General features: G+C 40.0%; 1 protein-coding gene across 4 annotated transcripts in view; it reads left to right on the top strand.

Moving 5' to 3' along the window:
• The window catches only part of TNS3 (tensin 3), a 163683-nt gene extending 142058 nt beyond the window's left edge, over positions 1-21625 (top strand). For all 4 annotated transcript variants that reach the window (XM_071736226.1, XM_071736228.1, XM_071736229.1 and 1 more), the window contains 11 exons: positions 1206-1377; positions 3067-3683; positions 4314-4400; positions 6924-7055; positions 7887-7982; positions 9674-9751; positions 10675-10752; positions 14324-14492; positions 15253-15321; positions 15433-15459; positions 18469-21625. In XM_071736226.1, the coding sequence (XP_071592327.1) occupies positions 1206-1377; positions 3067-3683; positions 4314-4400; positions 6924-7055; positions 7887-7982; positions 9674-9751; positions 10675-10752; positions 14324-14492; positions 15253-15321; positions 15433-15459; positions 18469-18613 (1670 nt within the window). In that variant the 3' untranslated portion in view covers positions 18614-21625. The remainder of the gene's footprint in view (positions 1-1205; positions 1378-3066; positions 3684-4313; positions 4401-6923; positions 7056-7886; positions 7983-9673; positions 9752-10674; positions 10753-14323; positions 14493-15252; positions 15322-15432; positions 15460-18468) is intronic.
• Positions 21626-26024: the final 4399 nt, after the last annotated feature.

Raw genomic sequence — 26024 nt, 5'->3', positions numbered from 1 at the left:
CTGACAACACTCTGATGCCGTGAGGTTGCATTACTTACTCGAGGTCAGCTTGCTGCCCATTAGGGTCCCTAGGTTCTTTTCTGCAGTATCTTCCAGCTAGTCATCCCCAGCATTGGTGCCTTCCCAGGTGCAGGAGTTTGCATTTCCCCTTTTTGAACTTCTTGAGATTTTTCTTGGTCCATTTCTTCCATTTCTAAATGACAACAAACATCTGGTTTATCAATCACTCTTCATAGTTTTCAGTTGTTTGCAGACTTGCTTACGAAACTTTGTTCCATTATCCAGGTTAATGAAGATTTCTAACAGTATTGTCCTCATTATCAGTCCCTGAAGTATCATTCTAGTGCCTGACCTCCTAGTGTCCTTGGTGCAGCTGGTCACAAGCCTCTGGGCCCAGCCATTCAGACAGTTTTCTGTCCACCTCACTGTCCATTTATCTAACCCATGCTTTGTCAGCTTGCTTTTGAGGATGTTAAGGGAAATCATTATAAAAACCTTACTAAAATCAAGCAACATCCACTGCTCTTCTCTTAGCAACTAAGCTGGTCCATTCAATGGAGAAGGCTATCAAGGTAATTAAGCATGATTTTCCAGGGTTTCCAGGGTTAGTTGCTCTTTCATTTTCCCAGAGACAGATTAGTCTAGCCAAGGCTGTAGATTTTTCCTGTGGTCTAAGGGGCCTGAGATTTCCAAAGGCCTCTCATATTGGTAAAGCCTGAGGTGAAGAAGGTTTTGAGTACCTCAGTGTTTTCTGTATAATTTTCTACCACACCCCCTGTCTCATTCGGCAGTGATGGTATTCATGGGATGACTAAATTAATACTCCATTTTTTTATCACATTGGTGTTTAGCAGCATATTGATGGTGTGTATAGTCACATAGGACACTTAGATAGACATACTTGATTAACACTATGGGCTCTGGAATGCAAAACAACTTGGAACAGTTGGGTCTGTTCTCACTTCTAGGACTTGAGAATTTACCTGGGAGAACTGAGTGGTGCAATTCTGTATTTTTTATTCCCTCTACCATTTGTTCTGTCAGGTGTTTTCAGCAATCAACATAATGTTGATTATTTACAAAATCTTAAAGCTCAAATAAATAAAAACTAAAGAGAAAAACATACTGGTTTATAAATACTTCTTTTGTTAGAAGGTCCATGAAAATGAGATTTGTTTTTTAACTTATGTTTTACTTTGCTGCAGAATCTCAAAGATACCTGGAAGACATTAACCACACTGTGGTGATGTCGGACAGCACTGTGGGCACTAACCCTGCTTTGTTGAGGGCCAGCACGCAGATGGATCCCTCCTTTCAGAGCTGTTTTGCATCCTCGTGTACTGTTACAAGTAACAGTCCTATCCCAGGGGGAGAAAGGTAGGAAAACATTGTCTTTGTCTTATTGTTTATTTCTCATAAATACACTTTACAGTCAAAATGTTATGAATGCATATTAATTGCAGAGCACTTGTCCAAGGACATTGAGTTTGATTGTGACATTTGATGATGACTTTTATGACCAGCTGACATTTACCACATACAAAGATGTTACTTCTATTTCAGGAACACAATTACCTTTGAAGATAAGCAGGAATACAAAAATAAATAGGAATAGATGAGGTGATTAGTTTTCCTTCTCTGTCACTCTGTAGCAACATTTCTTTGTGGCTAATTATTCTATTGTTCTTGGATAATTGTGTCCATCACCTTAAGTATTTGTAATGCTGTTGATTGATGTGTCAGATGCTCAGTGAGGATTTCAAGGATGTAGATAACCTCTGTATGTTCTATTTATCTTCCCAACTAATTGATTGCGTTTTCAGTCAGCACTTGGACTGTGAAAGAATGTTTTCATCTCATTATGAACAGAAGTCAGAAGACTGAACAAAGTATTAAACTATTTTCAGAGGAGGAGGCAATGTAACATTTATTTCTAAGTGGATATGAATTAACATTCATTAGTTATCAGTTTTACTTCAAACTTCTTCAAGAAAATTTTGCACCCTTCTTTCTAAGTATTTTCTCCTGTCATTTAATCTAGATAGCTACAGCTACGGGTTGGGTTTTTTTTTTGCAGTCAATGATGTCTTCTTCCATTTGCTTCCCCTCCATTTCTTTGTAGCTCTTCTACTGTGACCTGTTCAAATCTACTGGTATCCATTTCCACGGCTATAATTTTAATTAAAATGCTTTATCTTTTCCTATATTTTATGTAGTTTTTTCCTTAGCATCTCATGATGAATTCAGTATGTTGTTTCACTTTCAGAAGCAGCTTAAACTTTGAACAGGTAGTTTCACCAGGAGCTTAATTCATCTTCTTTAGAAGGATGTCTGTTACTCTTCACTTGAGCAGGTGGAATTGCTACCCAGTAGAAAAATCTAAAATTTGCTGTTGAAATATTTAATTGTATCAATAAAAATTATTCCATTTTTTAATCAAATAACCGTGGACCTGCCTCCTTTTTTTAATATAAATTGTACTAAATTAGAACTGGATCTTGAGGACTGTGTTCTTATCATAGTCTCATAGTCATTCATTTATTGTGTGAAGGTGTACAGCTATCTCCTTAGTCCACTTATTTTTTTTCTTCCCTCCCAGTTTTTTGTTTGTTTTTTTTGTTTTGGTTTGGCTTGGTTTTTTGTTTTTTAAATGAGGATAAGGGGCTTGCATGAAGAAATTCTGTGAACAGATTCACTGAACTGATTCCTATTAAATGTAACCCTCTCAAAGAGACAGGAAGAGGAGTAATTTTAACTGATTAATTTTATGGCCTGGTTTACAGTGCAAACCGTCCCATCGGCACAGCTAGGCAAGGGGTGAGATAAGGCAGAAAGTATCCACTTATACTGAAAAAATATCAGTGCTGAGCTGGGATCCCTTGGTCTGACTACATCACCAGGCCCAGCATGTTATGAAAGAGCACCCTTAGCTGTTGTCCTGGGTGAGGTGATTCATTGCTTTCAGTGAGTACTGCAGTATGGGTTGTGCAGTGACATTTTAAGGGAATGATTTATCTATTTTTCTATCTATTTTTGTGTTCAGTTTTTGGCTTTTTTTTTTCACAGCTCTTCTGCAACAGAACATCCTTGGCATGAAAGCAGTGCTCAAGCTTCTTCTTCGCTTCAGTTTTCAATGGAAAACAGCAGGCTGACAGGGGGTTATCTTGTGCCCTCTGAATTTTCAAATGCTGCGCAAGATGTTTCTCTCTCGTGTCATTTCCAAACTCCAGGACTGCAACTTGTCACCCTGAACAGCCTGGAGAAGTCAGTAGCAGAGCCTCAGCAAGAACGTGCTGCCAGCAGCAGTAACCAAGCCTACCTGTGCTACAATGGGGGCAACATGGGCAGTAGATCCCCCCTGGATATGAGCATCTCTCCTAAAACTGTGAGCTTATCAGTGGCAAGTGCCAAGGACAATGGCTTTTTGACACAAAACTTTCTTACAGTGACCTCTGGGCACAGTAGTCAGAACAGTGCAGTTCAGCAGCATCATGGCGGGAGCTTAAATACTCAACCACGTCTTCCAGAGAAAAAGAGGACCCCTGAAGGAGACCGTTCTTTTGCCTCTGTGTCACCGTCTTCAAGTGGCTTCTCTGTCCCTCACAGTGGAAGCACAATCAGCATTCCCTTCCCAAGTGTCCTCCCAGATTTCTCAAAAATGATAAGCACTTCCCCAGTGTCTGGTTAGTCCTGTGTCAGAGAACTGCAGAATACGTTAGATTTTATGAGTTTATAGGAAGCATCTAGGGGTTTTTAAAAGTAGGGAGGATAAAAGGCAATGGAAAGAAAATGGTACACAGGACTTGAGTGTTTGCAATAAGTAGTGCCAGTTCAATGACTTCATTCAGAGAACAAAGCTGCAGAATTCTTTTCGTGCCTCTGGAGATGTCAGCCAAAGGCAGCCTAACTTCTGAATTGCCAAACCACAAGCAAGTGGTGTGGAGTCAAGTTTTTTTTAATAAGGGCTGGCTTTTTTCTACAGCTTTCTAGACTTGTGTCAAGAATAGTTCAAAATATAGATGTCTATTCACTGGGCACCATTGGGAAGACTTGTATTCAATAAAGCTTTATAAGTATTTTTTAGTTTGTTTTTTTATGGGTTTTTAAAAATGAAACTTTAAGAGTGCTTTCAGAATTATAGTGTGCATGGTATTGTATGTTCTGGTTCTAAAACAGTTCGGAGTTTCTCTAGATTGTTTTCCTAATTGTGAATTTTCTGAAGAAGGAAGGTGACTGGAGGTTGAAAAAGAAAGTAAAAAAATGCTTTTTTATTTAAAAAATTTCTTGACTTTTTTTTCTTTTTTATTTCACAGAAAACACAACCAATAAACATGTGACTGTAAAATTTGTCCAGGACACGTCGAAGTTTTGGTATAAGCCAGATATTTCAAGAGAACAAGGTATTAACCAATACATTTTCTGACGTGTTCATTCACAGAAAGGCTAGATGGTGACTTCTTAATTTTTTTTTTTTTATGTATACCCATTGTCTAAAAGAAATACAAGAAGGAATATGAAACCTAAAAGGGCCAGAAACAACCTCATTTTATTTCACTTGTCCAAAGGCTGTATTTGAGAGTGGATGGCAGTCAGTAAGCCTTAAAAAAATACTCAATTAATCAGGAAATTATTAACCTAACTGAAATAACTATAAAGTAATTTAAATCTGCCTATGGTAGCTAGTGCAAATTCTACTGAAAAGCTCCAGGTTTCGGAATGGCGTGTATGTGTGATCCAGTACCAGACAACTCTCTGCATTCAGAAACCTCCTGAGTACAGATGTGCTACTCTGGCATGTTTTCCTGAGCAGATAATTAGTTGAGAAATGCCAGATATGAAATAATTAGCTAGAAGTCATCATCAAAGTATCCTCATCTACCAGTCATTTTGTAGCCTGAATTTCATTGTCAGTGACATGTCTTATTCCTTAAATGTCATGAAATAATACTCCCATGCAAATACAGCTCTATGATTTGTAATTCTGACGCAGTACATCTCTGTGTAGATTTATTATTGAATGAGATGGAGAAAGATTTTACTATGAATGTGAAAACATGCATGTGAGTTTGTCCCTGTAACAATGAGTAAGTAAAGCATTCTGGGTGCTCTGCATATACAATTGGTGTGGTGGTGCTTGTATTCTAATATTCAATTATACTGAATTGTTTTTCATGAGTTTTGTCAGAATTTTAAGCTGAGATTCTTAAAATGTGGTTATCAAAAAGGAAAAATGAGGAATTAATTTTGGGAGGGAAGTTTGCAAGAAACAAAAAAAGCCTTCAGCTGTTGGCAAGTGATGAATTGCTATGTCTGTTTGTTTCATATTTTTGTGATAGTGAGAATGCCACATAGTGTATTGGTAAATATGAGCCAATGGAAGTGAAGGTCATAGGAACAGGTCATTAATTCATCTTAGGATGATGTTTTACTGGTTCTTTCACTCCAGTCCCCTTCCCTTTTTATAGTCAGCCCTCCCAGCCCCCCCTCATAATGAGAACTGAGTCTTTAAATTGCAAAAAATATTTCCAGACTTGATGCAAGTCCAGAGAGGAAAGTAGATTATAAAGGAAGTTTAAACGTAGATGCTTGAACAAATGAAAAGAAAATCTTCCCAACCTTTTCGTATGCCTCTTTACACCCTACCAAGTAAAATTCCTTTAAGAAGTGCTTCAAGATACTGTTGCTGAGGAAGGAGAGCACTTGTTCTTCTTTCCTGTGCTTTATGGACTGCTCTTGTGACCAATTATTACTTTCCCTTTGCTGATTTCCAAGTGTTTTGAAAGTACTGTTGAATAGCAGGGTTCTACATATTTGTTCTCTCTCAAAACATGACAGTCTATTTTGAAAGTACTTATTTTCTGCTCCATCTGACAGTAGAGAGACAATTATGTCTGTATTTTCCTGATTTTTTTTACAACTCTTTTTCTTGGATAAAAGATGTGTGTCAAAAATATGTGCACGTCTATGATGCACTCCTTGCTCAGTCCTTGCAAAATAAAGCTTCATGCCCTATATTCATAATTTCCATGTTCTGTGTTAAGGACTCCAGGGTCAAATTTTCAAATTTGGGCTTTCTCTGGGATTTCTTTGTAAGCTTGCTGATCATTAGAAACTTTGGAAGCAAACACAAGTTATTCCAAAAAGTTGAAGTATTCAAGTAAAGGACAAAAAAGTGCAAAGTACTAAGGTTTTATTAAGATCAGTCATTAGATGGACCTTTTGTCTATTTTCAGAGTGAGCATAAGATTTCTGTCTACTATATTTGGAAGTCTGCCATAGACTCTTGCAAAGGAAGAAGAGTGGTTTGCCTGCAAATGGTTTCTCCTGGGGTGGCCTTCATACCGCACTTCAGCAGAGACTACAGAATATAGATACAAAATATTTCGATGCTTGGACAATCGAAGAGCAAATACTCACATCCATTCCTTTGTTTTAGAACTAGTAAGGGAGCAAGACTGCTTTGCAGGGACAGAAATTTGGTGGTGGATGAAAATGGATTTGCTCTGCCTGTTTAAGATGTATAGGAAAAAAAAAACAGTGCTGCCTGGTCAGCCTGGGAATTACAGAGCTGTGCTCTGTGTCGTGCTTCTAACAAGCTGACAAAACGTAAGCAGGAACCAACAGCTCTTGCACTGGTTGTAGGGATCCTGGTGGGACCTGCACATCCTTCCTAGGTAAAACACTAGGGATCTGTACTTCATGTTTCTCTTGGAATAAGTAATCTATGAGATTTGCACAAGATGTTTCCACTCAGATGGCCTAAATATGCTTGTTGTATTCCGTTTTACAGCAGTGGAGACTGAGAAATGGATTTTAGTTCCCTTAGTCTGTTTTTAATTATAAATTTTCACTTCTGTACTTTTTGGGGGCGTGCATTACTCTGAAAATGTTTTTTTTTCTCTCTTTCCCATAATCCCTTGTAGCCATTGCAGTTCTCAAGGACAAGGAACCTGGGTCATTCATTGTTCGAGACAGTCATTCTTTTCGAGGAGCCTATGGGCTAGCAATGAAGGTTGCTACACCACCTCCTTCTGTGCTCCAGTTAAACAAGAAAGGTACTGTATGCATTCTGTTATTTAACAAGCCATACATAGTCAGAAGTGCTTATTACTGTGTAGTATTCCTCCCTTTTCTAGTAAGTGCAGCTTTAGTTGCAGTCCCCATGCGGGATCTTGTTAAATGAGACAGGTTAAGAGGTCTGTTGTACTTTACAGTTTCACCATGGCTTGTAAATATGTGTTCATTGTGACTGAGTATTGTACCTAATGAATTTATTAGAAAACCAGCATCATCTCAGTAATGAGTCCTCCCAAGCAATCAGAAATCTGCATTTGATCCTCATGCCAGCATGTAATTCCTTCACTTGTCTCGGAGGTTGTGAATTCACATAATTGGCATAATTACCTTATTGCAGCTAAGTCTTCTGTTGTTTTAATCTGGAAAAGTTCTTCAAGCAGGACTGTCACTAGAAGTCTTGAGTATTTTAACATACTTTTAAACCCTTATCACACTGGATATATGCTCTTCTACTGAGCAAGTGCATCAGAATTTCTAATCATTCATATTCCCAGTTCCTGTTCCTGCCTGCAGTTAGGATTGTGCTTGGACCTTTTGAACACCAGCGTATATTTGGCTGTCAGTCCTTTATGATGATAAAACCTTTTCCTCCGGTTGTCTAAAGTGATTTATTTTCTTGCTTGTTTTTTGAAAAACGGCCTTTTTACTACACCTTGTAACCTGTCAGCAGAGCAGGTCTAATTTATCTTTGCATGCTGTATATGAAAGATTTGGTGGTAATGTGAAAAAGTGCTTCTTAAAGACCTGCTAGTTTTTGAGACTGTTGTCTGTTCGTTGCTTCTGTACATGAGTTTTCTTTTTCAACACAGCTGGAGATTTGTCAAATGAACTTGTGAGGCATTTTCTGATTGAATGCACTCACAAGGGAGTGCGCTTGAAAGGATGCCCGAATGAACCATATTTTGGTAAGTACTCTGCATCACAGGGACATGGTTTGCATTTGCCAGAGCTGCTTTATAGCCTTGGATGGAGTGCAAATGAGAGAACACCTTGCCCAAGTCCTGGTGGTTTCTGGAGGAACTCAATCTAAGGTAATAGGAGCCTCATACACATATACCTGAAATATATATGTTGGGCACTCTAGCATAGGTGTACATGACCAAGCCTCAGGTGGTCAGCCTTGTTTGCCACTGCTGCTGCTAACACTAGAGACAGCTGAGCTAGGTAACTGTTAGGGGTCTCAGGATTCAGGACCTTTGCCTCATTTTGTCCTGTGCTATATTGATACTAGCTGGCTACAGTGATACCAGAGTGGGACATTCACAAAGTACATTATGCTACGTCAGGCTACATAATATAATATAATTAAAGTGCATTACCTGTGGTGGCAAACGTCCAAAATCCTGTCTATCTGCTCATTCATTTGCCTTTGTCAGTGAGGCAGGAGGGAAAAATAGGATAAGAAAGTTAATGGATCAAGATAAAGACAATAGGAGATAAGTTGCTAACCAATTACTTCTGTGGGAAAACTTGGAGAAAATTAGCTTATTTTTTTCCATTTAAAATCACAGTTGAGATAATGAAATGAGATAATGAAAACCGAAGAGAAACATTAAAATAACACCTTTCCTTTCCCTTTTTCCAAGCTCATTTTCACTGCTTTCCCCTATACTCCCCATCCCCACTGCAAGCTGTGCATCAGGGTGTGGGGAGTGTTATGGTCATTACAAAAAAGTTCCTCTCTGCTGTTCCAGCCCTCTCCCTTTTTTCCTGCTGAGGTCTGGCCTTTCTTCATGGGCTGCCATCCTTCAGAAAAACAAATATGCTACAGCATGTGCTATCTATGGGCCGCAGTTCCTTCAGGAAATGTCCATCTGCTCCAATGTGAGGTCTTCCACGTGCTGCAGGGTCAGGAATGTCAGTTTAGGTGCCTGTGGCACCTTCTTATCCACCTCCTTCTCTGACCATGGTGTTCACTCTGCTGTGCAGCCTTTTCTGCCCTTTCATATATATGTTTTATCAGCTGTTGCTTGGGGGCTCCCTGCAGTGGGTCTGCTGGAACTGGCTGTGTCTGGCTGGTGCAGCCCTGAGCCACTTTCTACAGATGTAACCCTGCAGCCCTCTCATCCTCTGCTACACCCAATGCATCCTTGAAAGGGTTGTCTATGCTAAGATGTACAAGTGTAAAATGATAGATCCTATTTAAAGTAAAGGTGGATTGAATATTGCCACTGTTTGGCATTAGGCTTATCACAAATCAGAATTTTAGCCCAGTCCTACCTTGTAGTAAAAGTTATGAGCATTTAAAATAATTTATCAACTTTCCTATGTTATTAATTTTGTCATTTTTGTGCTTTCTCCATTTGAAGAAGAGGCATTCAAGTTAGGATTTAAGCAGTGTGTTTAAGCAAGGGAATGAAGCATATGATTGTGTTTAATAAGTGCAAGTACATCCAATTGGGACAGTGCTGGGAAACATGATTACAGTAAAATTGACCAAAGAAGGTCTTGACTTAGGTGCCAAGAGAATATTTTTAAAGGGCAGAGGAGGGAGGCCTCATGATCTATATAATACTTGAAAGCCAATATAACTGTTAAGCGTTAATTGTTGTCCACCAAGTTAACCCTGCACGTCTTGTAACTCTTCTGACCACAGGGAGTTTGACAGCTCTGGTGTATCAGCATTCCATCACTCCACTGGCATTGCCCTGCAAGCTTCTCATCCCAGACAGAGGTATGCTTGTTGAAGTACAGAAGAGATATACCCAGCCAAGCTCTGCTTCAAAGTACCAGTGTTCAAAGGAAGCTGAACATGTCACAAGTAAAGATCTAAGAAAGAATGCACAGGGAATGAGGCTGTAGTGTAAAAGTGGTCCTTCAGTACTACTGATAGCTCTATCCAAGCTGTAGTTGTGAGCAAACTAGGACTGTGATATTCCAGTCATAAACATGTATGTGTCATGAAAATTTGCACAGTAATTTAGCATGTAGGGAAAAAAAAAATTTATTTCTCCAACAGTTCCTCCAAGCTTTCTCTATTATATCCAGGGTCTGGAGTTCACAAGGGCTGGTCAAAGGAGTAAAGACTGAAGCAAAGAAGGCATTCAGCAACTCTGCCTTCTCTGCATTCTGTTATCAAGGCTCCTACCTCATTCAGCAGTGGGCCCACATTTTCCCTGTTCTTCCTTTTACTACTGATACATTCAGATGCTTGTTTTCTATATAAGTATGAATGGAAGGATTATGTTGTCATCTTCTGAACAAAATGCAATTTATTTCCTTGTACAAAGACAAATCTTTGTCTCTAAAGCAGTGTAAATTATACAAATTAAGTAAGATAATTAAAATGGCACTATTTTAAAAAATTACATTACTCATATGTGTCTCTGCAGCATATATTTTGTATATGCCTTCTAATGTGAGGAAATAGAAGTTAAACATCCCTTCTGCAACACTAGAAGAAAAGAACCTGATGCATCACAAAACCCATATGAATTATTAAAGTTGCAGATACAAGATTGTTTCTTGTTTCTGTCCAAGAATTGTCAAGTAGATGAGACATGAGTTGTGAACTCATATTTGACCACGTGCATTATATGTTGATTCAAGTCAAAATAAGTCATTGACCAATGAGAAAATCCTTTTTTTGTTTTGCAGATCCTTTGGAGGAGATAGCAGAAACTTCTCCACAAACTGCAGCAAACTCAGCAGCGGAACTTCTCAAACAGGGAGCAGGTTTCTTAAATTTTTTCCTTGCATTTGACTGTCAACAAATTTTGTCTTAAAGGCTGGAAGAAGGTGAAGCTTAGACTGGACCGAAGGGTGTTTGAAGGGTGCAGTTAAATTTAGAATGCTGTGTAGAAGCTTAAAATGAGGAGATGTATTAATTTATTTGTTTTCTGCAATCAGCTCCTAAGTTCTGCTACCCTTTGTTTGCTTTCCAGTTGTGTCTTCCTTGAAAATACAAGGTACACATAGGTTTGCCCAAGGGAAGTTCTTAAGTGGTAACTTTTATTTCATAACTGCTTATTATTTCATGACTGAAGGTATTTTCAACCTGCGGTTGAAGAGGTTCATGAACTATGTCTGATGTCTGCAAAAGGCAACCAAGGAAGGTCTTCAGTAGGGCTAAATGTTTCTCAGCATAAGGGTTGGCTGCTGTTTAATGCATAGTGCAGCAGCCATTCTGGCACATTTAGTTGTCTTACTCTGAGCTTATTGATGTGATAGAAGAACCCTGACAAGATTACTTCCAAATCACGTTATGGTATGCATTGGTACTGTCTGTATCACTCTCCAATAGAGAGAGGTATTTGCAGCAGCTGTGTAGAGCCATGCTCTGCTTCTCATCTGCTTTGTGTGCAGCTGACCCAGAGATGTCTTGTGAAAATAGCCTATCTGAAGCAGTGTGGTGGAGTCCTAATCTGCTGTTCTTGAACATGGTGCTCTGGGTCCCTCTTCGTAATCTTAAAAGCAATTCTTAGTAGAAAAGCAGCCACTGTGTTATTCCTTGTACAGCTGATACGCCCAGAGGATCCTGGCCATGCACTCCCATGGTACCTGGTTTTCACGCTCTTAGGACTTCTCAGGATCTATCTATCCACCTTATTAGTCCCATTAGGGCAGGCACAAACACTGCATTTGTTACTTTGCTTTGAGTTTAGACTACCACTGAAACCATAAGCAGAAGTGTTGTGGCCATGCATGCCTTTGTAAGAATGCTGCCACATTGCCCTCACCCATTTTAGGGCACTTCTGAAGGGGGCATTGCCAAGCTGAGCAGCTCTGGAGAGAGCTGCTTGTTTGTGCAACTTAAAAATTTGTAGTACCACTTGAAGTGCTGCAGTCAATCAGGAATGTATGGTTGAGGCAATAGGAAGCCTTTGCGAGGCTGTGCAAGGCTGTGCCAGGAGTGACCTTGTGTTAAGCTCTCTGTCTGCCAGTGCTGGTGGTGATTGTTGTGGCCAACAGGGTAGAAAAGGATCATAGAATCATAGAATTGGCTGGGTTGGAAGGGACCTCAGAGATCATCAAGTCCAACCCTTGACCCACCACTGCGGTTGCTAGACTATGGCCCTGAGTGCCACATCCAGTCTCTTTTTAAATATCTCCAGGGACGGAGAGTCCACCGCTTCACTGGGCAGCCCATTCCAGTGCTTGATCACCCTCCACTTGAAACCAAGCTTTGTGCTGCGGTCAACATGATGGAAGGAAGGGATGTGACCTTGACAGGCTTGAGAGGTGGGTCCCTGCAGACCAAATGAAGTTCAGCAAAGCCAAGTGCAAGGTCCTGCACCTGCATTAGGGCAATCCCAAGCACAAATAGAGACTGGTGGAGAAAAGTTGAGAACAGCTCAACATATTGCTCTATGCCCCCGCATCCCAGAAAGCCAGCTGTATCCTGGGCTGCATCAAAAGAAGTGTGGCCAGCAGGTCGAGGGGGGGGTTTCTCCCCCTTTGCTCTGGTGAGATCCCACCTGTAGTACTGTGTCCAACCCCCAACATAAGAAGGACAGCTCATGGAGGAAGTCCAGAGGAGGAGCATGAAAATGATCAAAGGGACGAAGCACTTCTTCTGTGAAGACAGTCTGAGAGAGTTGTGGTTGTTCAGCCTGCAAAGATCTGGGGAGATCTTACAGCAACCTTTCAGTACCTGAAGGGGTGCTGCAGAAAATGTAGGGAGGGACTTTTTACAAAGGCATGATAGGGTTTATGGTTATGGTTTCATAATGGAAGAGGGTAGATTTAGATGGGATATTGGGAAGAAATTCTTCAGTGTGAGCTTGGTGAAGCACTGGCACAGGTTTCCCAGGGCAGTTGCCTCCTCCCTGAAAGTGCTCAAGGCCAGGATAGATGGGGATTTGAAAAACCTGGTCTAATGGGTTGACATGAAATGATCTTCAACGTTCCTTCCAACCCAAACCATACTGTGTGATTCTCTAAATTTTTATGTTTCAGAGGTCCTTGTCCAGTCAATAGAGACATTCAGGTTGTGGAGCTCGACATTGAATCATAGAGCTGAAACATGTGAAGTGTTTCTTCTCCAACTGTGTGCAGTTTAGTCAGAGCAGATCCACTTTTTCTCTCTCACTCCACAAGCAAGGCAATGGTGTGTTTTCCTAGAATAATAATTTTTATAGCTGTCTGAAAAACCTAATGAGCATTTCTAGTCATTATCTAAATACAGAAGCTGACCAGAAATCTTTTGCTTCCTAGAGGGTTGCAATTGAAGTCTAGAAACTATGCAGACCTTGGCTTTATTAACTTTCCTGTTCAGCAGCTAAATTTCCTGCCTGGTATAGGTCCCACCTCTTCACATCTTTATCCACCAATACAGTCAAGGAACAAAGTGTTCTGAGCAAAGCACATTCACAGCCTAAAAGCAGCAGGGGTTTCTCAAAATGGCCACATTGTGTAGCTATTGGTGGTACCATGGACATGACAACAAAGGGCCACTTGTGGAAGCCAGAGTAGCAACATTGAAGGGCAGCTGCATTGCACGAAAGACATAGATGTCTTAATTTTGTTCTAGTCTTGAGTATGATTTGTGTGCAACTTCTGTTATTTGAAACCCTGTGTGACCATGAGTGACGTTCTTTAACAAGATATCATTCAGCCTTCTCGTTACCTTTCCTTTCCTTTAATCTTGCTGTTAAGCTGACACATTTGCACTTCCAACACTTTTGAAAAAGGTTTTATTTATTACATTTTGTTCTTCTTTGTGGGGTAAAAACATTTTTGTCTTGTCAAATGAATGAGTGTTGTCATTTGAATATAGTTTAAATGCCAGTTGAAGGTGTAAATGCTTGAATGTGTGTTGCAAAAATGTGTATTTTCTCCTTGGCTGCTCTAATTGAACTTAAAAGTAAAATATCCCCATTCTTCCCCCTCAGGAATGCCTTTGCTGTAGTAGTACCTGTGGGTGAGTGGCTTCTCTCTGCTGCTGTCACGTACTTATTTAAATTTCAGGATCTGTGGGCAATAGATAAATACGATCATTAGCTCAAATATAAAGATACTGGTAAGGAAATAAAGGTACTGGTAAGGATATAAAGGTACTGAAAAGAAACAGACAGCAAAAGGCCTGTGACCTCCAAACTAATAGTCAAGCTATGTGGCAACAGTAGGATAAGGAAGAAACAAGAGTGGGAAGGCACACATGGCAGGTTTGGTAGTTTCTGCTGGTCCTCCCTGTTTGTTTCACAAAGGTGGAAACTTTATGTTTGGCTTTTTTTTTTCAGAAGATACCCATTTGCTTGCTGTTGGGTCATGACCTCTCAAAAGTCTTTCCCCTCTCTTATTACAGCATGTAATGTTTGGTATCTGAATTCAGTGGAGATGGAATCCCTCACGGGCTACCAGGCAGTACAGAAAGCCTTGAGCCTGACACTGATGCAAGATCCTTCTCCCAGCTTGACTGTTGTCCATTTCAAGGTGTCTGCACAAGGAATCACTTTGACAGATAATGAAAGAAAGTAAGCAAAAGAGGAATGGGAAGAGAATATCGAGCCTTGTCCGCAACAAGTGTGGGCTGCTGTTGATTTGATATAGTTATGTTCTGCAGCCTCTGCCTTGTAGTTTAGTAGGATTCTCTAAAGAGTGGCAATGACAGTATTGGCTGTCTGCAGTACAAAAGAATTAATGGATAGCCTGTAAAATACTATGATACAGAGTTAATTTATAGTTATTTTGTACTGAGTGCTATTAAGGCTACCACAAAGTAGATTTGAAAGATTGGAAAACTGACAATAACAGTCAGAAGGGAAAACAAAAATTCATTATAGGGTAAAAGAAAAAAGTGCCAGACTTCTTCATTCCATAGGGACTGCAAACATTCATAGCGGATCAAAGATAAAACCTTAAATTATAATGCCTAGGAATGCTTATATTGTGAAATTTCATGTAACCAAATTATTCACAGAGTCCAAGAAGTTGCATTTCCTCCTGACACAGTACCTAAATGGATTAGTTTTAGAAAAAATACATTCAATAATTATTTTTCTTAACTTGAGGTTTTTTGTGGTTCAAAAACCTGTCATTACTCGTCTAAATATGAATTTATTTGGTTTGAGCAGTTCAGGTGGCTGGCTTCCAAAGTCACTCAGAGACAGCAGAAAGAACTAATCATCATTATTAAATTTAGATCAAATATAATTTATTTTCCAGATCTGTTTATTGATAAAATTTTAAACATCTTAACTATTCCTAAAACTGTATTTTCTTCTTCCTACCCAGACTCTTCTTTCGACGACATTATCCAGTCAACACTGTTATTTTCTGTGCCCTGGATCCACAGGACAGAAAGTAAGGAAGACAAGCAGTATTTCTAATATTTTGTTTGTGTTGTTGATCTACAAAACTGAGATAGTTTTTGTTTTTATTCCTCCTTTCACTGCTTTCTCAATGGGCTACAAGATGGATAAAAGATGACCTTTCTGCAAAGTAAGTGTACATCTGTGTACGTATGTATGTCTCTTTTAACTGAATGTTTTAGGAACAGTGTTACAGTGATCAGTCTCTTAGTACTCTACGTTACCTTTGTCAGAGATGTAGAAGGGAAAGCAGCCGTTCGGAGACCAAAGTCTCTTCCCACTGTATTTATACTTCAGTCACTTCATCTGCACCTCTGCAAGTCAGGTCCTAATGATGTGATGGTGGGATGTCTGGAGCCAGAGCTAGGGTGGTTTATTGAGGTTGAAGGTCTGTGACGTGATTAAGGTTTCAGAAATCAAAACAGAGCCATTTGCTTCTCGGTTTAGCATTCCCCTTATCCAGCAACACCAACACAAGCGTACTTGTCTCATTTATACTGATAGCTTTTTAAAAAAAACAATCCCATTCACAGTAAACAGATCAGGACAGTCCTAGTAGTGTGATACTAGTGTTCCCTCTTTTATCAAAAAAAAAACCCAAACCAAAAGCACCGCTAAACAGAGGGAGCTCAGCCACTGTTTTCTGGAAAGGAACAGAAATAGATAGCTCAGTCCTATTTTCATTGTTCTGTTCACTGAGATGTGTGGAACTCAAAATCTCTCTTAGGCAATTTGTGACACACAACACACTCCACAAGATAGGTAAGAGAATAGCAGTATTTAATCAGAGTAATGGTATTTCCCAGAGCACTCTGCTGGAGAAACTGTTTGCTTGTGGATTAGTCAGGCGTACTCTTCACTGTATAAAAAACTGGCTGGATGGCAGGGCCTGGAGGGTTGTGCTGAATGGAATTAAATCCAGTTGGCATCTGATTATGAGTGGTATTCCCCAGGGCTCAGTACTGGGATCAGTTCTCTTTAATACCTTTATCGATAATCTGGACAAGGGGATCAAGTGCACCCTCAACAAGTCTGCAGATGACACCAAGATGGGTGGGAGTGTTGAGGGTCAGTCAGAAGGCTGTACAGAGGGATCTGAACAGGCTGGATTGAAGGGTTGATGCCAATTGCATGAGGTTCAACAAGTCCTATTGTCTGTTCCTGCACTTGGGCCGCAACAACCCCGTGCAACTCTACAGACTTTGGGAAGAGCTGCTTGAAAGCTGCCCAGCAGAAAGGCACCCGGGAGTGTTGATCAACAACAGAATATCAAGCCAGCAGAATGCCATTGTTGATCAAGCCAGCAGAATATGAGCTGGAAGTGTGTCCAGGTGGCCAAAAAGGCCAAGGACATCCTGGATTGGCGCAGAAACAGTGTGGGCAGCAGGAGAAAGGAAGTGATTGTCCCCGTGTACATCCCCCTGACTGCTGAGGCTGCACCTCAAGTGCTGTGTTCAGTTCTGGGCCCCCCACTACAAGAAGGATATGAAGCATGTCCAGAGAAGAGCAACAAAGTTGGAAAAGGGTCTGGAGTGTAAATCCTATGAGGAGCAGCTGAGGGAATTGAGGTTGTTTAGTCTGAGGAAGAGGAGGCTGAGAGGGGACCTTACTGCTGTAGATTACAGCTACCTGAAAGGAGGTTGTAGCAAGGGGGAGGTCAGTCTCTTCTCACGAATAACAAGTGATAGGATAAGGGGAAGTGGTTTAAAGTTGTGCCAGGGGAAGTTAGGTTGGATGTCAGGAAAAACTTATATACAGAGAGGGTTATTAAGCACAGGAAGTGGTTGAATCACCATCCCTGAATGTGTTTAAAAATGGTGTCGATACGCTGCTTAAGGACATGGTTTAGCAGTGGGCTGGTAGAGCTAGTTCAGTAGAGTTAGGTTGAAGGTTGGACTGGATGACCTTACAGGTATTTTCCAACCTGAACAGTTCTATGATTCTTCCCCATGTCTGTTCTGTATATCAGACTTACGGAAAGTAGAGAAATGCTCTGTGAAGAATCCAACGTCTGCCTTGCTTTTGTTTTCTCAAAAGAAATAGGGAGTTACTGGACAATGAGCTTTCAGCATTTTAATTACTGTCACGGACTCCTATCACCTGTGAAAATGAATTCAGAGTGTAAATGTAGATGGGCAAGTGGAGCTTTTCCAGCTTTGTCACATCTAGAAAATTCTAGAAGAGCGACATAGCCTGAGCCACATCCTTAGAATTTTAATGGCTCTCTCATGTAGAATCTGTGACTAAAAAGCGTGCAGTTACTGCATAATGTTTCTTCCTGAACTTTCCAAAAGAGAGTGCTTATGTAGATACTGCAAATCGATGAGTGACCAAGCAGGGATGATAATCCAATTTCATAGTCAGAATGATTGATGTCACTTAAATCCCACACTTTTGATTGTCCCAGAATTCATTCTGGTGAGTTCTTACTGCAAATCTTATTTAAAAATTGAACTCTGTCTCAAACTGAAACAGTCTTCTTACTTACCAGCATTTGCTTCTGTCATCACTGACAGAGGCTGTGGAAGCCATTTAATAACTCTGAAAGGCCAAACCCAAACCAGTAACAAATGATAGGCAGAAGAAAATGGCCTCAAGTTGTGCCACAGGAGTTTTAGATTGGATATTAGGGAAAAATTCCTTCTCTGAAAGTGTCATCAGGCATTGGGACAGGTTGCCAAAGGAAGTGGTTGAGTCAATATCCTTCTGTGGTTTTTAAAAGATGTAGATGTTTTGTTCAGGAGGATAGTTCAGTGTGTCAAGGTGGACTTGACAGTGTTAGTTTAATAGTTGGACTTAATGATCTTAATGTTTTTTACAATCAAAATGATTCTGTCATTCTCTGTATGTATCCCTCTGGTCAGCAGCATGTCTCTGTCAGGAAACAGTACAAGGTGCAATACAGACAGAGTAGAAGGAAGGGGACAGTCACCTGGTTTTGGCCATACTGAGCCACTTAAGGAGCACCTGACTTGGTTAGTACATCTGGACCCTTGTGTTTAGCAGTCACACAGCCTTGTCCATGAGAACAAGTGAAGTCTGATTCGTGCTTTTCCTTTCTACAGTATCTTTTTTGCTATATGAAATGAGGCAATATCTGTGTCTGTTCTCTGATATGCTGTGATTGTTGCCCTTGCAGAGTGTTTGGATTCATTGCCAGGAAGCAAGGTAGTGCCACAGATAACATATGCCACCTATTTGCAGAGCATGATCCAGAACAACCTGCCAGCGCCATTGTGAACTTTGTATCAAAGGTCATGATAGGATCTCAGAAGAAGATCTGATGCCTCGACAGCCATGGCTCAGAGCTCTTCACTGAAGGAAAGCACTGTCAGAGGAAGAAAACCTACTCAGTATCAACATCTGAATCTTGTCATTAGCAAGAAGGAAAACAGAGAACAGTCTGTCTGAATTAGGTTTGCAAGAGTTCAGCCTTTTCTTTGAAGATGCCTCTAAATTAAAAAAGCATAATTTCTTCATTTTTATATTATAGGACAAAACAAAAGAAGCTGGGTACCACCCAAGCCCATGTAGCCCATACCTGAATGAAGCATAAATGAAAGAACTTTCCTCCTGAAAGGTTTCTAATGTATTTTCACATTCTGTTTCTCATCGTTTATTGGAGCAGAAATACTAACTAGGCAATGCTACTTTTTTCTACAGAAAATGTTTTGTATGACCTCTACAAAGACACTTGCCATAGTTGCATCAATGGTAGCTATAGGCCTTGCAGACGCACTCAAAAGAATGATGGTATGAGGAAGAAGAACTTGAGAACATCTTCTCTTCATCTTTATGTGAAATTTTCATTTAAAATGAATGGGTGAAGGGGAAGATGTATATGAAGAGAAGAAGGTTTGTGCAAGTTGATTTCTGGAAAGAATGGAACAGCAATGTGGAATATTCAGGGAAATTGCTTTGTATTTAGTGTTAAGAAGACTGGGCTGTTTTAGTTTGAAACATTTTAAATAAGGAGAAGGTGCAAGATCAAAAAAAAAGGTTATGTGGAAATATACTCTGTAACTGGAGCTTTTATATATTTTTTTTTAAATACAGAGAACTGAGCTCTAACTTAAACACAGTGAACTGTATTCTAATAATTATAGGGCAAAAATGAGGGAAAAGCAAAGAAAATGTTATGATTTATGTATTTTTACCTGTGCCAGATTATTTATAGTAGATCTCAGATCTTGATATGTCATACGGCTGTTCTTACCACTGTTAAGCTTTGCCTCTGTAGTGCTATTTTGCATAAGTAGAAGTATGCGTAGCCTACGCCTTGCTGTAGACAATAGAGTCTCATATTTTGATTTTTGTCTTACAGTGACAAGATAGTTCCCATTTCCTGTTCTGGTTGTGTCATTTGTTACCCCACCTAGTACATTTGTGGGTTCTTTTTATCAGAGTTTTGGGGGTTTTTGGCTGTTTTTTTTCTATCTGTAGGAACTATTTTTCTTTATAGTATTTTTAATGATTCTTTGAGTCAAGAAATCCATAAGGGAATAAAGTTAATTTTTAACTCTTAATTTCTACAGTCATCACACTTGTACGTATGTCTGTATCTTTCTAAACACATCATTATTTTAAATACATACCAAAGTTCTCGTTATCTTTACAGAAAATTGGTACAGTAAGTTACAGGGAAAGGAAGTATAATAGGTTCATGAGGGAAGTAAGCTGCTGAGGTCTACTGTGTACTTTCCATTCACTCCAAAAGGTGAAGTATTATAACCCCATGTCACAACTGCTGGTAATAGAGCAACTGCAGTCTGACAGTGCTGAAAAATTTAATTGCCTCTGTCTTTGATGTGTGACTGTCAACATTATATTAATAACCTGAGAAATAAAATGATATGCTGAATTTGGCATGCCAAGCATGAGGCACTGTATTAACAAGTAACTGTACCTACCTGGAAGATTTAATACTTTTATTCAGTTATAGTAAATAATGGTTAAATGGAATGGGAAAATTTTGTTGGGCTACATGATAAGAAGATTCCACTACCTTGAACTCTTTTGTCCCCTATAAATTATGATCTGTTTTTTTTTTTAGCAGCTCTCTTCCTATTTCCTAGAGTATTAGGACCTTGGAAACCTTGTTTAGTAAGCACAGTCAAAAGTGTTACCAAATTATTTGTGTAACTCTGAATAAAGTTATTTGTAGAAATATCTTTATACTCATTAAAGGGAAGGGGGTGTGAAAGAGAGAGAGGGAGACAAGAAAGATTTGAAGTTTGATGTATTTGGACCAGAAATATGTTTTACTAGCAGTGGGAATTGGATGTGTGTAGAAGGTTAAATCACTCCAAAGCCTAGTAGCTACCTTTCAAGCAACAAAAGCAAGTGCCTTTGATTTGCACCAAATAATTCTGTTGTTCTGACAAAGAGGTATACTACTGAAATGGTTTTTATATACCATCCAAAAAAAGAATGCAGTTCTTACTTTTAGGAGCTTTGGTCCTTTTAAAACATGTGAGAACAAGTTTCCTGCTGTTTTGATGCTGCAGTCACCTAATCTAGTCAGCCAGTTGGAGCTCAGTGAATTTCTTCAGCTTACATCTCACCTAGATTTAAGGCTCAGACTTGAATCTGATGTATTGTGAGCACTGAAATGAGGAGGAATTTTTTACTGTATTCTTTCACTTCTGTAGATGATACTTAAATTTGAATGTGTCTTGTCAGACACCAAGTGTTGGCCTTTGGGCTAAAAATAGAAAGTCTTTCCCCATGGTTTTTCATTCCCATTCAGGACCATACTTTTTATTCCTCTTGCTTTCTTAAGGCTTGCTGAATTCAGGAGTTTAAAGAACTGAACACTGACACTCCTGGTGGTGTTTCCTATGAGTTTAGGTCTACTTGGTAAGTGGGAAAAAAGAAGTTGCCCTGTTTCTAAGGGAGGTTTTCTATTACGCATTCCATTGGATTGTATACTGCTGTGTGCTTTTGCTTTTTGGTCAATTAAAAGTGCAAAAAGCAAAATAGTTCACAATGTACCATTGTGTAGTGTATGTAGAAAGATATTCACAAACCTTTTGTTCATGGCAAATAAAGGACTAAATAGTTAATACGGCACTTTCTTTCAAGGTTTTTAGTAATGTGTATATGCAGTTTCATTACTAATGACAGCAGTAATGACACATTTATTTAGCTGGACTCCTATTAACTTGCTTAATAAATGTACTACTATAATCATACAGTGTGAAACTACAAAAATGCTAAAAGCCATGTTTTTAATGAATTTTTTTCTATGTATCCAACAGTATCATTAAAAATATAATGTTTCCTTCTTGGATTTACCTGCAAGAGAATTTTTTTGCATTTTTATCGAAACTGTAAAGTATCAAAAGTTCTCTAGGATGTAAATGAATGTTCTATAAATTCTTTGTGTGGTAATTTTCTCTGCTTTTTAGATATTGCCTCTGTTCAGATTATAATAAAATTATAAATGTGAAATTTCACAGTACAGTGGTATAGGGCTGTCTTTTCTGAAAGAAAGTCACCTTCTGGCAGTCAAAATCAGATAACAAACAAAAGCTTATTGGTGGAATAATAATATGCTGTGTGCTGAAACAGGGTTTTAGTTTTGTTTCTTAAAAGATTTCTTTCAGGGACTTTCATGGACTTTATGTAAGTCCATGCTAGTGGTTCAAGTCGTATGATTTTCCTACTTCCTACTTTCCTACCACAACTACAGTTATAATCGTATAAAAGTGTCATTTGCCTGAATTCTGTATTTCAGTGTAAGAAGGACAAATAGGAAGACTACATGATGTCACCTTCTGAGATGTATGTAAGCACTCAACTGGGCATTCACAGTGACTGCATTAGGAAAACTTCCAGAGGAACATCAGAGGGCTGAGAAATCTAACCCCTAGCTCAAATAGCTCTCTGAGTACAAAATCTGGGTGTCAGCCACACACTGAGGGTTGAGTTATATACATACTTTATTGGAATTATTTCTAAGACTGATAAATTCTGGTATGCCACACTGATGCCTTTTCGATGAGATGTAGGCTGCAAGAATTTTTAATTCATTGTGCTTGACTGTCATTCATCACTACAGGCCATTGTGGATATGTGCGGGCATAGTGTGTAAGAGTTATTAATGAAATGTACTCATTTTTATTGGAATTAATTACAACGTGGAACAGGATGACAGTGACAAGGATGCAACAGTAAAATGGATTTGTGTCAGAATCCATTTCCTGGTAAAATCTTGTTTTTGAGCTCAGATTCCATTGTGTGCATGTATGCTGCTCTTCCTTCTCTTTGAAGAATGCTGCAGTCTCTTGGCTCCAGTGGATGACAATCTGCTTTCAGTATTCATATTAAATGTATTCACAACTAGTTTGTATGTGGATTTTCTTATGCCAGCATGTGTCTTATCTTGAATAACTGTTTTCTGCCTGATGTATTTATAGCAAGAGTTCTGACCTCTTCTTATGTCCCTCAGTCTTCTCTGACAAGGCTAAGTAAGTCAGGTCTCAGGCCTTTCATTTCTTTTAATTTATTTTCTTCATTTCATCTTTGAAAGGGTACAGAGGCCTATTCTTTTTTTTTTCTTTTTGTCAGTTAAATAATTTATTTGGAGGGACCTTGAAGTGAACAGCCGAACTGTATAAAAAGCACAAGCTATTGCTGTGTGATTTTTAAAATATTTGTATTAGAAAACCCTTGAAACAAGACGATTTGGCCCACCAAATAGGCAGAATAAACACCTCCTCTGCTTCTTCTGTTGACACCTAGTGGAAGGGTTACAATAGTGTTCACACATACCAGGCAGAGTGCCCAGAGGAAATGATGAGGGCAAGTAGCTAAAGAAGTTCTCAGAAGCATAAGTCAGAAACAGGAAGCTTGCAGGAGACATAGCAAGTCTGGCAGAACACCAAGAGGGCAAAGGGGAGCTATTAGGAAACTGAAGGATCTTGCTGAATAACTGAGAAGGGATTTGCATTGCATGTCACTTCAAAGGGTATCAAAGCAGGACTGTTCCCTTTGAAGACATCTAGTGTCTTGCATAAAGCACAAGTGTTTGCATCAATTTTGATTTTGTAGTATTTACAGAATCACAGAGTGGTTGAGATTGGAAGGGACTTCTGGAGGTGATGTGGTCCAATGCCCATGTTCAAACAGGGCCACTTACAGCCAGTTGTCAGCACTGTGTCAAGACAGCTTTTGAGGCTCTCCAAGAGTGAAGACTCCACAATCTCCCTGGGCAACCTGTGCTGGTGCTCAGCCATCTTCACATTAAAAGTGTTCCCTGTTGTTCAGGGGTAACCTCCTGTGTTTCAGTTTGTGCCCTTCGCCTCTTGTCAGTAAGCACCATGGAAAAAAAGACTGGCTCTAGCTGCTTTGCACTTTGCCTTCAGGTATTGTAGACAATACCTGATCCTTCTCTTCTGCAGGAGGGGCAGTCCCAGCCCTCTCAGCCTTTCCTTCATGGAGAAATGCTTCAGTCCCTTCATCCTCTTTCTGGCCCTGCACTGGACTCTGCAGTATGTCCTTGTCTCTCTTTTGTTAGGAAGCCCAGAAGTGGACACAGTATGCCAGGTGTGGGCTGAGCAGTGCTGGGTAGAAGGCAAGGGTCACCCTCCTCAGCTTCCCAACAATACTTGGTCTAATGCAGCTCAGGATACCATTGGCCTTCTTTGCCACAGGGGCACATTGCTGTCTCATGTTTAACTCGGTGTCCAGCTGGACCTCTGGGTCCTTCTCTGCCAAGCTGCTTTCTGGCCAGGTGGTCCACAGCATTTGGTTTATTGGGTTGTTTCTCACCAGGTGCAGTCTTTTGCACTTCTCCTTGCTGTACTTTGGTTTCTCCAGCCAGTTCTGAGTCATCAGAAAACTTGCTGAATCCCTGTCATTGATTAAGATGTTAAACAACGCTGGACCCAGTATGGGCCTCTGGGTTATGTTGCGGCGAGCCCTCTCTCAGGGACACGGCTCTTCTCCGGAGCTCTCTTGCCGTCCCTCTCCTCAGGCATCTTCATCTCTTGTCTTCTTCTGCTTCTGGGAGCATGCCTTTTATTTTGCCCTTCAGCCCCATTTATTTTATTTTGCCCTTGCCCCATTTCCAGCTGGGGCAGGCCCTAATTATTGGGCAAAGCTAGGCCTAAGCTCCCAGTTCATTATTGGCGACACCTGAGGACTTGTGGTTCTCTCTACAGGGTTACACCACTAGTTACCATCCTCCAGGTAGACCTTGCACTGCTGATCAGCACTCTCGGGGCACACTCGGGTTTCAAATCACCTCACTATCTGCTCATCCAGCCCCTACATCAACAGTTTGTCTATGAGGGTGTTATGAGAGACAGTGTCAAAGGACATACTGAAGTCCATGAAGACAATAAACAGTGCTTTGTCCCCATCTACCAAGCCAGTAAGTGAATCACAGATGGTTAATAGGTCACTTGCCCTTGACTAAGCCATGCTGATTCAACAAAGATCAGGAGGCTGGAGCACATCCTCTATGAGGACAGACTGAGAGAGTTGGGGTTATGTAGCCTAGAGATGAGAAGTCTCCATAGGGACACCTTGTTATCAATAGTATTTAAATGGGGCCTACAGCAAATGTGGGAAGAGTTTTTACAAGGGCATGCAGTGCAAGGAGTAACAGTTTCAAACTGAAAGAGGGGAGATTTACATTGGGCATTAAGAAGAAATTCTTTAGTGTGAGGGTGGTGATACACTAGAATAGGTTGCCCAGAGGAGTTAGAGATACCTCATCCCTTGAACTGTTTGTGGCCAGGTTGGATGGGGCTTTGAGCAACGTGTCTAGTGGGAGGGGTCCCTGCCCATGGCAGGTAGGTTGGCACTAGGTGATCTTTAAAATACCTTCCAACTCAAACCATTCTATGATTCTATGATAATGATATTTGATTTTATTTTTTCTGGGTTATTTCTTGGAACTACTCATATTCCATTCCATATTCCACTCATAACCATTCCTCATGCATGACCATTCCCTTGCATGACACAAACCTTGATCACGGTTGTAGACTGTTTGGCTAACATGTTTCCATCAGTCCCCCAAAGTCTGTCTTAACAGCCATCACGACTCTCACTGGTGTTTATGCTTAAGTGGAATAAAGCCTGGGGGCTGAGCACACATCACAAGTCTGTGTATGTGTTTCTGAGTGTGCATAGTTACACAAAGGCTTTTTGTAAGGACTGCAGTCTCAGTAGGGTTATCTACATCACTGAAAAAGAGAAACAACATGAAGTGTCTAACAAGACTTCATTTGGCAATTATTTTTTTAGGGGAGATAACATATAAAACTGTACATTGCTGCATGGAAAAATCCAGTCTCAAGTTCATGTCTATAAACTAGATGGGCTAGATGTTGGCAGATGCCTTAAGTAGTGGGCTTGAAACAGTAATTCCGTGTTAAATTTATGATTTTTTCTTAGGATTTCTTTGATGGCAGTAAAGTTGTAGGGGTGTACATCCGAAAACTCAGGGCTTTGGCATATCTTTACCCATTACTATTAGGTGGTAAAACTGGCAGTAGCTGAGGCTAACTTAGTATCTCTGGAGCTGTTCAAATCTCTGTTTATGTTGGGTAGATTTCAGAGCTGTTAAAGGATGATGGAATTTAACCAGTTTTTAATCTGGGGAAGATGGGAGAAAGTGATATTACAGTAGGGGTCTGCGACACCTGACCAGCAGAACCAAGCAGATGAGGCCATCCATAG

Source organism: Heliangelus exortis, chromosome 2 (genome assembly GCF_036169615.1).
Source record: "Heliangelus exortis chromosome 2, bHelExo1.hap1, whole genome shotgun sequence".
In the NCBI taxonomy this organism is placed as follows: Eukaryota; Metazoa; Chordata; class Aves; order Apodiformes; family Trochilidae; genus Heliangelus; species Heliangelus exortis.
Note: the sequence above shows the minus strand (reverse complement) of the source record. Positions and strands in the feature narration are given on the sequence as shown.